This window comes from Carettochelys insculpta, chromosome 8 (genome assembly GCF_033958435.1).
Source record: "Carettochelys insculpta isolate YL-2023 chromosome 8, ASM3395843v1, whole genome shotgun sequence".
Classification (NCBI taxonomy): Eukaryota; Metazoa; Chordata; order Testudines; family Carettochelyidae; genus Carettochelys; species Carettochelys insculpta.
In genome coordinates this window covers 12,305,136-12,318,043 of record NC_134144.1, presented here as the reverse complement: position 1 = coordinate 12,318,043, position 12,908 = coordinate 12,305,136, and the positions used below count along the sequence as shown (strand labels likewise).

General features: G+C 43.8%; 1 protein-coding gene across 3 annotated transcripts in view; it reads left to right on the top strand.

Annotated features, from left to right (window-relative positions):
* CYP20A1 (cytochrome P450 family 20 subfamily A member 1) overlaps window positions 1-11,517 on the top strand; it is a 28,430-nt gene extending 16,913 nt beyond the window's left edge. The window contains exons 10-13 of one of the 3 annotated variants that reach the window (XM_075001256.1): window positions 965-1,076; window positions 5,455-5,519; window positions 7,183-7,272; window positions 9,475-11,517. In XM_075001256.1, coding sequence (XP_074857357.1) covers window positions 965-1,076; window positions 5,455-5,519; window positions 7,183-7,272; window positions 9,475-9,505 — 298 coding nt within the window. In that variant the 3' untranslated portion in view covers window positions 9,506-11,517. Of the gene's footprint in view, window positions 1-964; window positions 1,077-5,454; window positions 5,520-7,182; window positions 7,273-7,429; window positions 7,758-9,474 lie in introns of those variants that run through there. The other 2 variants (XM_075001254.1, XM_075001255.1) reach the window with 2 other exon arrangements.
* The last annotated feature ends 1,391 nt before the right edge of the window (window positions 11,518-12,908 follow it).

Sequence of the window (12,908 nt, the reverse complement as noted above, 5' to 3'; positions counted from 1 at the left end):
TTTGAGCAAGAACGAAGGGGCTATCCTTGGTAGATGGCTGTATGCACCTTTGGAAGGGACTGTATAGGAGAGAGACCTTTTGTTAGGTGTTAAAATACCCAATGGAAAGCAACAGACAATTATATCCTTGATGTAGGATTCTACTAGATGTTTCAAAAAAGCTGTGTCAGACTGTGTTCAACGGGGCAGGTTTTTAATGGACAGTTTCACTACTACCATGTTAAATTTCTCTAGAACTTGCTTAGGTTCAGTCTTGCTAATAAGCGCAATCTAGGAGTTTGTGGTGCAGTGTTGCCGGAGGGGGGCTGCTTATATGAGGTGCAGTACAGACATAATGCCCACCCTTATTCAGCATTTAAAGTGCTTTTTTGAGTCAGGACCAAGGTGCAGAGGATTCACAGTATGAGGTGTCTCCAGAGTAGGTGTGGGTGGGAGCAGTGGGGACGTGACTGGAGATATTGGTTGAGGATAGGGCACAGTGCACTGTACCTTCAACAAGGAGGATTAAGAGACTTGCCAGTGTCCCTACAGGATATGCATCAGCACTTGAATGCCACAGTGGTGGATACCTTAAACCTGAGTCACGCCAGCCATTGATGGGTCATACCTCTGCAGGCCCTTGCTATAGCTGTGCTCGGGCCCAGTGGAGCAGTGGAACGCTGGAGTGGTGTTGTAGAGAGAACTTTGTCGTTTCTCTTTAATGATTCTTACGGGGTAGCTGCCACTGAAGAAAGGGTTTTGTTATTTACTAACCTGCCATAGAAAACCTCTTGTTTCATCTGCAGATGTACACTCCTCGTTGAGTGTGCCCTGGAAGCAGCTCCAAGAAAGGAGCTGTGATCTAAAATGCAGAGCATCAGGAGGTCTAGGGCAGCCTTACACAGAACAGCCATTCCCAACCCCACAGAAACGTGCTCTTTCTTGTCACAGAACAAGCTTTATTGGCGTAGACTTCTGGTTGCAGGTATTGTCGGCAGGTCCTGTGTGAGACGGTGCGGACGGCAAAGCTGACACCAGTTGCCGCACGGCTGCAGGACCTGGAGGGAAGAATTGACCAGCATGTTATCCCCAAAGAGGTAGGTCAGGAGCTCAAGACTGCCTTCTTCCATTGGTTGCATTTGTTGTTTTCAGTTCCCGTTATCATGGAGAAGGGGAGCACCGTACCCAGTTTCTGTCAAAGCCAGATTATTTCTCTGGCTCAGCTTACACCAAGATGACGGTCTGTCTTTGATAATTGTGCAGTTTACCTTGGAGCCTCAAAGGTGCTCTTCCCCTTTGCCCTGTCAAGAGGGCACTGTAGAACTGGCATTTAGTAGTTCTTTATAATGGTCTTCCATGGATGACTCCTCCTGCTGCTGTCCTTGAAGGGATCTCTGGTTCTGGGTTTGGTTATGCTCAAGGGACCCTGGTTTAAGAACATCAGAACGACCATACTAAGTCAGACCAATCACCTGTGTAATGCCGTATCCCGTCCTCTGATAGTGAGCAGTGCCACATGGCTCAAAGGAGATGAACAAAATAAGGCAAATCATTATTCAGTGATCCATCCCCTGTTATCCAGTCCCAGCATCTGGCAGGCAGAGGTCTATGGACAACCAGAGCATGGGGTTGCATCCCTGACCATCTTGGCTAGTAGACGTTAGTGGACCTATCCTCCATGATCTTATCTAGTCCTTTTTTGTTTTTGTTTGTTTTTTTTTAATCCATTTACACTTTTGGCATTCACATCATCCTCAGCAATGATTTCCACAAGTTGGCTGTGCATTGAGATACTACATTTTGTTTGTTTTAAACCTGCTGTCCATTTCATTGGGTGACGCCCTGATTCTTGAATTATGGGGAGGAGTAAATAGCACTTCCTGATTCATTTTCATCACACTGTTCATGATTTTAGAAACCTCTATCATATCCTCCCTTAGCTGGCTCTTTTTCAAGCTGAAAAGTTCCAATGATTTTAATCTCTGATCCTATGGAAGCTATTCCATACCCATAACCACTTTTGTGCTTTTTGGTACCTTTTCCAGTACTAATGTACCTTTTTTTTTTTTTTTTGAGATGAAGAAATGAGATGGAGCGAAGGTGTGGGGGATACCATGGTTTTATGTAGTGGAGTTATAATGTTTTCTGTCTGATCTATCCTATTCCTAATGTTTCAAAATCTTGTTAGATTTTTGACTGCTGCAGCACATTGAGCAGATGTTTTCAGAGCACTATCCACAAAGACTCCAAAATCTTTCTTGAGTGGAAATAACTCATTTAGAGAACACAATATTGAATTCATAGCTGGAATTGTTTTTCATTAGGCATTACTTTGAACTTGTCAACATTGAAATTCATGTGCCATTTTGTTGCTCAGTCATCTAGCATTGCAGTATCCCTTTCTAACTCTTCAGTCTGCTTTGGACTTAAATCATCTTGAGTATTTAGTAGCATCTGCAAACCATGCATCTCCTCACTTATGAATACAATGAACAGCACTGATCTCAATAGAGACACCACGGTTTACATCTCTCCATTCTGAAAACTGACCGTGTATTCCGGCCCTTTGTTTCCTGTCTTTTAACCAGGTGCTGATCCATGAGAGGACATTCTCTCTTATGCCATATCTACTTCCTTCGCTCAAGAGTTTTGAGTAACCCTGTCGTAGGCTTTATCCACTGAGTTGCCCTTATTCACATGTTTGTTTGACTCTCACAAAGAATCCCAATAGATTAGGGAAGCTTTCCTTTTTGAAAGCTATGTTGACTCTTCCCCAACACCTTGCCCAGTATTGAAGTCAAGCTTCTACTAGCATTGCCAGTATCACCTGTGAAATCTTTTTTTAAAAATTGGCATCACACTACCTGTCCTTCCCTTCATCTGGTACTGAATACTGTTGAAGTGATAGGGTGCATATCACAGTTAATAGCTCTACACTCTCATATTTGAGTTTCCTTCAGGATTATTAAGTGAATATCATCTCATCCTGATGACTTTTTACTCTTTAGTGTATCAATTTATTCTAAAACTACCTCTGACACCTCCGTCTGAGACAATTCCTTAGATTTGTCGTGTGAATGGAATGCCATAGATGTGGGAGTCTCCATCACGTCCTTGTAGTGACGACCAATCTAACGAATTCTTTTAGCACCTCACTTGTCCAGGGGCCCCACTGATGGTTTGGCAGGAATCTTTCTTCTGATGTACCCAATATTTTTTGCTGTCATTAGGTTTTGCAAGTTGTTCTTCAAATTGTTTTTTGGCCTGCCTAAATATACTTTTCCACTTGATTTGCTAGACTTTGTGTTCCTTTCTATTTTCCTCGGGAGGATTTGAGTTTCAATTTTTAAAAGATGCCTTTTTGACTCAACCACTCCTTTTATTCTGAATAGTCACAGAGAGGTAGCCGTGTTAGTCTGTATTCTCTTCAGATCTGTAGAAGTGGGTCTGTCCCACAAAAGCTCATCACCTAATAAATTATTTTGTTAGTCTTTAAAGTGCTACTTGACTGCTAGTTTTTCTTTTCTGTTTAGCTAGGGTGCAATTATTTTAGTCCTCTTACTATTATTTTTATTTTGGGATATACATTTTAGTTTGAGTCTTCATTGTGTTTTTAAAAGGTTTTCTTGCAGGCATTTCATTCTTGTGACTCTCTTCCTTTGAATTTCAATTTAACTTTCTTCCTCATTTTGTTAGTTCCCCCTTCTAAAGTTAAATACTTCTGTGGTGAACTTCTTCGGTATTCCCTCCCTCCGCGCGCGCGCGCGCGCGCGCGCACACACACAGTCACATAAGTTACAATTGGTTTTTCTAAGTAGTTCAGCTATATTCACCTCTTCAACCAGCTTGTATGCTCCACTAAGGAGTAAATCAAGAATTGCTTCTCCACCTTTGGGTTCCAGGACTAGGTGTTCCAGAAGTAGTTGTTATGGCATCTAGAAATTTTATTTCTGCATCCTGTCCTGAGGTGACGTACCCAGTCGGTATGGTGATAACCAAACTCACCCATTTTTGTTGAGGTTTGTATTTTCATAGCCTCTCTTATCTCCGAGGGTTTTGCAGTCAATATCACCATCCCACTGCTCTCCCTTATGATTCAAGCATGGTATTGCTATTGAGGTTCTGTGGTACAGTTTGATTTTAAATGTTTACTATGTTTGACTCTGTTTTCTTTCTTATATGGTGCCATGCCCTCACAGGCCTGACCTGTGGATTATGTACCATGGAGTCAGAGTCCCCACTAACTGTCATCATTCCACCAAGTTCCTACCATCACTCTACCAAGCTGGGTTTGATACTGCTACCTGTAGCGGGAGACAGTAATACTATACTTTGCATGTAGTCCATGGATTCCAGTGGGACTTACTTGCAAAGTAAAGGACCTATATAAAGCCCAGAGAAGTCAGTGGGAGAAGGGCAATGGATCGGGTCCTATGATACCACAACTGTGAGCAAGGGTGGAGGAACTGAGACCTTTATTTATAAAATCCTAATTTATGGGCAGATGCTGCTTGCCTAACTCACAACCAACAAAATCTACTCCAATTCCGTTTACTTCTGTTGAATTGCATCATTTTACATCAGGTGCGAATTGCATCCTATGGGACTGACTCTCCTAAATGGAAGAGCACTTGGCCTGTAGATTGTAAATACTTCAGAACAGGTATGTCAGAATAGAGGTGCTGAAAAATAAAAGTGAAAGGCCCTGGGATTGTGACTGAGGACATTTGGAAACCGTACGTGGTTGATGTTTACAAGGCCATGCTGCTTTTTCAGTGTTCAGCTCTCATTCCTTTCTCTCCCCTTGGTTGGAGTGAACAGAGCTGACATAGTGATGCTGGCTCCCTTTTGCTTACATTAAACGTCTCCCTGACTCACATGTTCTATTTCAATTTCAGTATGGCTTTGGGTAGGTTCCTTCCACAAATGGAAATGAGGGTTTAAATTTACATAGAGGATGGGCTCAGGTCTAATCTTTTAACACACTTTGTAGAATTTGTGCCTGGCTTTTTGTGGGAGGAATGAGGAGGTTATGTGCAAAACAGGTTTTGTCACTGTACGCTAGAGATGGGATTGAACCAGATCCCTGGCCAACTTGCCCAGAATCTTAATGATGCTTGAATCTGTAGCTGAACTTTGGACTGGCTGCTATCTCAGTATGAGCTAAACTTGAACTCTGGGTATGGCTTTAGTAGCTTGATTCTCCTGCCTTTGTAGAAACCAATATAGTGCTATTAGAGTTGCACTAAAGAGCTCTGAAATTTAATGGAAAACATTAGCTTAAAAATTAAAGGTGTAAGGGATATGAGATGCTATTAAATGTGACATGCTGGTCCCCAAAGCCCGAATTTGATTGTTGTGTCCTTGGCTAGTAATTTGCAGAAAGGACTCTTTGATAAAGGCTGTTTAGTGGTAACTTTCTCCCTGTTGCATATTCTAGACTGACTCAGATGTGTTTCGTTCTTTTCTTTTCAGACACTTGTGCTTTATGCTCTGGGTGTGGTGCTTCAGGACAGTTCAGCTTGGGCATCACCCTATAAGTATGATACACCAGATATTTTTTTTTTATCGTTCATTTTTTCTTTTCAATCATGCATTTCAATGTCCCCATGGGGTAGGCTGTCAAACCTTTCTTAAGCAACCAGTCATGGTGGGAGGTGGAAGGAACTTCCAGCTGAGATTTGTTGAGGTTTCTTGATTGTGCCCAAGGACTGAGTTTTGGGAAACCCTAAATGTGACTTTGCAGGCCATGTGGCGGTTGGGTTTTAAGAAATACAACAAAAGGTTTTTCTGGTGATTTGCAGCCCTCCCTTGGCAGATGCTGTGGGATTACTTTTCAGGTTTGCTGCAAGAGAAAAAGGGATTAAAATTGATCTGAAATCACTCTTAATTACCATAAAATAATGGCTCGTGAGGAAATGTCAATCAAAGGTTTTTGTTTTCTAAGAGGAAGGAAACTCTACCTCATCATTTCCACCCGTGCAAACAAAGGATCCTGGCCTGCAAGTTAGAACTCTAGGGCAAAAGGAAATGCTGTAGCCTCCTTTGGCCTCCAGGTGGCAATTTTTAACACTGGTCTGACCTATCTTAGACAGGAAGGAATGCGGGTCAGCGATTTTTGTCTGAGCAGAAAGATAGTGGGAGAAAAAAATGCCTCTGATCTGAGGGCTCTGTTCTTTGTGTTAGAGCCATAACCCTTCCTACAGGGAAAGAAGGAGAAGAGTGGTGAGCTCTGTCAGCATCCACCCTGCAAGCTCAGACTTCCAGGAGCACTGGAGGATCTTACCGCAAGGGGGCACAGGCTAGAGAGGCAGGTGGCGGGACATGGTTGTGGTCCGCAGTCGGCCTGACTCACACTGTTAGATCACAGGCTAAGATTGTGGCTTACCTGGTAGAGTGGGAGGGGACAGCCTTGCTGTTTGCTTTCCTTTTAACCTCCTGAGCAAGCTCAGCCACGTCGCAGGCCTACTCTAATGTGCGGGAATATCTGCATTCACAGGTTTTCCTAAATGAGCAAGTTTCTCTTCTTGTTATACCAGCTGTAACCGGATGCTTAATTCAGGGGTGAATGCAGAGCCCATTCCTACCGTCACTGATGGGCAATGGGAAAATGCCTTTTGACTTTAATGGGAGTAGAATCAGAGCTGTAGTTCATAGGAACCGGTGGGGAGCCAAAGGTTTGAAGTACAGTGAAAAGTATCTAATACACGATGGGCTAGAGTTGCCTTCAAGTCCCATAACTGCATATTTTCTGTAATACCACAGCTCATGTTTTAAGCTGCCTGGCATTTTATTAGTCTCCTGTTGGTTACTTGATTATGGGAATCTCATTTGCATTCCACCAGGCATTGTACAGTAAGTGGTTGCCTTAAAGCTTTCATCACCTCAGTGCTGAAACACGTTCTCCTCGTTCTAATGAATCATCAGCTTCCCCCACACACGGCAGCTGCTTGAAGTGGTGGTGGGGGGAAGAATTGGAAACCTTCATGTGAACAGCAAAGAAGGAAAGGAGCGAAAAATAAGATTGCATGTGCTCTTCACAGCTTGCATAACACGGGGAGGGGGAGAAGGCATTCAAATATTGCTGATAGCAAGGTACTGGGATCCTGAGCTTTAGGATTACATTAACCTTGGCCTCTTAGGCTTATAAATACGTGCAAACACGTGCATACCTAGGAAGACTCATCCTCTTCTGTCTTACAGGTTTGACCCAGGCAGGTTCAGTGGTGAATCCACTGTGAAAAACTTTGCCCTTCTGGGGTTTTCAGGAAGTCAGGAGTGCCCAGAGTTGAGGTGAGGCTCAGTGGGCTGCTGGGACAGGAAGGAACATCTTGTTCTTAATCAATGTGTCAAGTGTCGAGCACCAGCCTTGTCAAACTGTATCAGCAGTAACTGCAGAATTTCTCTCATTTGTTTTTTTTTGTTTTTTTTAAACTACTCTTCCCCCAAGGTTTGCTTATATGGTGGCTACAGTGCTCCTGAGTATGTTGGTAAGGAAATTGTATCTGCACCCTGTGAAAGGGCAAGTGATGGAGACCAAATACGAGCTGGTGACCTCGCCAAAGGAAGAAGCGTGGATAACTGTGTCCAAGAGAAGCTGAGTGAACAAAGTCAGGCGTGAGAGAGAGAACCTCAGGAAGGAATCCCTTTGCATTTTGCTGAACTTGTCAAGGGTTTAACGCCACAGTTTCATAACAACCCTGGTTCTTAACCCAGCTCCCTCTCAGTATCTATTTTTTAACTCAAAAAATACTACATTAAAGTCGATTTAATTCTTATGCCTTTTGGGTACATTATTCTGACCTCTAGCTATTTGGTGTTCAAGGATCAATGTAATCTTACAAGTTTACTCATAAGACCTGCTGTCTTGGTAAAGGCCAATGCTCCAGCTAATTCATTTTTGTCTAACAATAGCTAAAGCTGGATGCCTCAGAGAGAATCATAACATCCCTCTAATGCAAGGCTGTACTGGGTGGAAATTTCTTTCTGCAGTCCAGAAGCCCTTCTCTCTCTCTCTCTCTCTTTTTTTTCTAGTGTGTGGCCTCACTGTGAGCTATAGCTGTATCTTTATCGCTGCAGTCTTGATAAGAGGGGGTGTCTGTGGGTGTAACAGAATGAGATGGGAATTACATCCATTGGGTCCCTAGCATATAAGCCTGCTGGCGGGGGCGGGGGGCAGGATTTGCAGTCGAACTGAATGGAACTATTAATCACGTTTATCGGGGTAGCACTTCAGGACCAACCAAGACTGGGACTTCATTGTGCTAGGCCTGTGGTGTCCAACCAGTTCTGAAGTAGTCACTGTAATCACTAGCCACATTATTTTGAAAATATATTTATCGATCAAGCGAACTAGCCACACTCTTTGGCCAAACAGCCCTAGCAGAGAGCTTACAGTCACCATAGAGAAGATGCTCACAGAGTCAGGAAAGAGGAAGAACGTCCCAGCAGAATGCAATGGCAACAAATAGCAAGTTAGTTTCATGATGCACTTTTAAAAGATGGTTTTCATTAGGATAAACTATGTGGAAGGAAAGCTGGAGAGCAAAGGAGTATGAGGGGCAGGGCAGAAGGTTGAGGGGCAGGTGTGAAGTGAAGCCACTATGGAGGATGGGGCGAATTGGAGTAAACAGCCAGTCAGCTCAGGGCAGAGGCAGTCCAATCACACCTGTAGGAAGTTCTCGGCAGAATACAGGTCCCCACTTTGGCTCTTTCTTGGTCCAGTGGCTTCGGCTGGGTGGGGTGTCTGGTTCCTCTCCTGTTTCTCATCAAGGCCTCATGGTGACGTGGGGGAAAGAAGGGAGAAGCCATCTTCTGGGGTCCTACTTTCCCTGACTTGGGAAGATCCCTTGTCTAAGTCTAGTGGGGATGGTGGCCCTGGCTGGTCAGGTGCAGAGAAGGATTTGGAGGGAAGTGGTTGTACAACTCTTGCTGAAACACAAGTGGCAGTTGAAAAACACACACGCAGCAGGGATTCTCCAGTCAGCAAATTTTGAGGCCGGTATCTGCTTGAATCAGCATCAGGAATGATTGCTGATCATTCATTGCACAACATTTAGTTCCCTGTGAGGCTGGCTGAGCAAAGGGGGAAGTGGAGAGGGCAGATTTTTTTTTATCAGCCTTTGGGTTGACATTCTAATTAACAACTAAAAAGCATTTTAAAGGTTCCTTGTCCTCCCAGCCCTTGCTATCCAAGATAGCACCATTCCCTTTTGTGCACTTTCTCTCTCTCTCTCTCTCTCTCTCCCCTCACTCTGCCATGGTTCCCCACCCTTCACTTTCTGGAGCCTGTTGGGATGGGATAGGTAGGCTGGTGCCTCATTGCCCCTTGCCTATAGCCTGACACACTTGCTGTCCTCACTCCTTTATTCTGTCCGTTTTTCTCTTCCTCCTTGTCCCTCCCCTCTGCCCCCTTTTTGCTCTTTTATATGTGCTTTCCCAAGCCAGCTCTCACTTGCTAGGTCTAAACCTCCTTCTCATGATTCCTCGACACAGTGCTGGTGGAGCTCATCTGGAGGTGGAATAAAAAAGCTTGGACTGGACGGCTGCTGCTTCAGCCTGCAACCACGAACACGTGAGCGGCTCTTGTAACCTGCGAATTTAAGATTCACGGAAGAATGGGAGAAGATTCCAAGGACCTACCTTCTCTGCAGAGGGGCCAGCATATTTCACACATGGATCTGAGTCAGCTTGCTTCACCTGCATTGTGATCCATTTCTCTGGCACCCTCAAGTTGAGCGAAACTTCTCTCATTAAAGTGTCTTTTTTGATGCTCATTGCTAGCCTAAACAGTGTCCTAGTGGGTACTGGATGCTGCCTTCAGCTGAAATCCAAACAAACTCCAGCTTTTGGGTTCACAGCATTAATTCTGCTTTTGTGAAACTGAGAAGATTCAAAACTCCAGAATGGTCCTAGTCCCCATCACCAAGTGGTTCAGCCTTAGGCACCTCACTGATTATTTAATGAAGCTCTTCTCTAAGTCATTATGTATTGGACATCTACCTAACTGAAGGTTGGTCCTGTGCCAAACTATGCCTTGTTTCACTGTTTCTGTAAAACTCCATTTTCCCAAAGGTGGTGGATTATCTCCAACTGTCTTTGGAAAAATAAGTATCCACAACTTTATTTTAAAATATCTCTGGAGGACCTAAAATGGAAGATAATTTATCTGTGGACTGGCAGAATAACACTATCCATTAAGAACCTGTCTGAAACTAGCTGACTTGGTGATACACTTACAGCATAATGGACGGTTCGAATAGGAGAGGCAGACCCACAGAGAATGGGTAGATGATATAGTAGCTTGGTGTGGAGCTAGTCTATAGAAACTAAGCTACTCCGCACTGGACAGGGAAAGATGGAAGGAAATAGAGCAGAATGAGCCACCAATGGGCACTGAGCTCATGGTTGTTGATGAAGATGATGACCATGTGCTTTCTTACTATGGCTATGTCTACACTACAGCAATCCTTCCAAAGAAGTTCTTCCAGAAGATCTCTTCCACAAAAAACCTCTTTTGAAAGAGCGCGTCCACACACAAAGCAGCAGATAGAAAAAATTGATCCGCCCTTTTGACAGAGAGCATCTACACAGCCTTTGCTCTTTTTCAAAAGAACAGACTGGGGGATCAAGAACTCCAGCCCGATGAGGACTGCACTTTCAAAAAAGGGGCCTGTGGAGCATCTACACATGTCTTTTTCCAAAAGAATCTTTTGGAAAAACACATACTTCCTCTGGGAGGAGAAGAGGGACGTTGGAAAAAGTGCTGCATTCTTCCAACTTAATATCAAAAGAACGCATTTTGAGTGTGGATGTTCTATGGGATTTTTCGAAAGAGCCCTGGCATTTTTGACAAAACTCAGTGGTGTAGCTATAGCCAATGGGAATGGTGATTCAGGCACGAGGAGGCACTTTCACAGTGATTGTCCAAAAGCATCGCATTTCTGTTTTAGCTCATCCAGTCCCAAGTTCCCTGGACTGGGATAAGATGTAAGCTTTTGCTGTCCCTTCAAGCCCCAGGTACACACAATGCTTTTTCCCCTTAAACTAATGGAATTTGGGAATAACCACATAACTCCACAGCAGCTCTCAGCGTAGTCTATGGCTGCAGCATGCACAGTTGTGGTTTCTGGACTGCACACAATTGCTGGTATAAAATTATTTCTCCAGTGGGTGTGAGCTTTGCTGGTTATTTTTTACGTGAAAGTTTAGGTTTTAGCACTTTTGGCAATGCATTTAGACAGAAATCTTCCTCCCCCCGCACCCCACTTGAACTGGGTCAGCATATGCACCAGCAGCATTGCCCTCATAGAAAAGACCTACAGAGCCAAAACCAATAGGGGGGTAGAGATATTGCTTCTAAAGGCTTTTTTAAACTTATTGGCTGCTGCAGTAAAACCACAGAGCTATGAATACCTCAGGAATGAAGGGATGTTGTAACTATGAATAGAATGTTACGGTTGTTCTTTCAGCAGTTTACAGTGGAAGGGTGACTTCATACAGCTTTGAAATTTTGCTATGCAGCAAAAAAAATGCAGTTCCCCCCCCACCCGCGCTTTTTTGGAAGAAACAATGTTGAGCTATATTTGCTTTTTTTCCTTTTTGGCTCCGCTGCTGCCTTATTGCAAACTTTCAGTTCCAAATAAAGAGGGCTGCGTGAGAGAGTGACCAGTTTGTAACTGAACTACCATATTCTGTAGTGAAATTATAAGTCTCTTCAATCGTTGAGAAGGTTCAAAAGTGCTACAGCAATGTTGTTTTCTCTTATTGCAGGGTATTTTAGTCTAGAAGTAAGCCTTTGGCAGGTGTGAGCAGTAAACCTGTCGTCTTGCTTATTTGAGCTCCTGCAATGAGCACCAAGTAGCTTCTGAAAAACTCAGTGAATGCAGAGGGCTACCCTTTTATTGCAGCACCATGGCCGTAGTCTTTAGCTGACTACGGGGGCGGTGGGGGGGATAGTAAATGTAATGTCAGTGGAAGTATTGTGATACAGGCACTGTCAACTAGGTCAAACATCTTATTTGAGCCTGACCTCCAAATAACCATTAAATGGGGGTAGCTAATAGTTGTTACTGCCCTGCATATAATCTGGTTGCCTAGACGTAGTGATGTGCGTAGTCTTTTACCTGAGGTATGAGAAATGGCTGACAGCATCTAGGCTGAGTGCTGTGTGTTTCTGTGGAACGTAGTCTGAGAGGGTAGCTGTTAGGCTGTAGCTTCACAAATAACAAGCAGTCCTGTAGCACCTGAAAGACTAACATTTACTAGGTTGTGAGCTTTCACGGGTAAGACCCACTTCTTATTCCATGGAAATAATTTTCAGGACCAGATGAATCTTGCTCTCGAAAGGTCTTTATCTGGATGCTTTCTTGAATTCCTGTTAAAAACACCTCAGTAAGCTTAGGCTATGTCTACACTAGGCTAAGAGTCGACCACAAATAATGCAATTCTAGCGACAGTGATTGTATAGCTAAAAATAGCTGTATCTGTGCTCGGCTAACTTGTCTGTCTATACACAAGAAGGTTGCTGGGAGTATTTCTCCCACTGACCGCACAAGAAGTAGAAGGGTCGAGCGTGACACCCTGAGAGGTCAATTTTGCACGTTTCTACTAGATATGCGAAATGGAAGCCTAGAAGAGCGACCCTGAGTAGGTCCATCTGCCACAGTAGTGTCGACCTGCCCTTAGATTCCCCTTTTGTGCTGTGTTGAATGAGTTGAACTGCAGGGGTTGTCTGTACACGCTGGAAAATCACCTGGTTAATAAACTCATGGGCCCTTCAGAACTGCGTATTTTAAAGGTCTTCTACACAGCTGTGCCTAAGATAATAGAGAAATGGGTGCATTGACGCTTGGCAATAATGAAAATCTCACCTTTCACTGTGACCTTGGCTCTTTCCAAGGCTTCTGTCATTGCTTTGAAAAATTAAC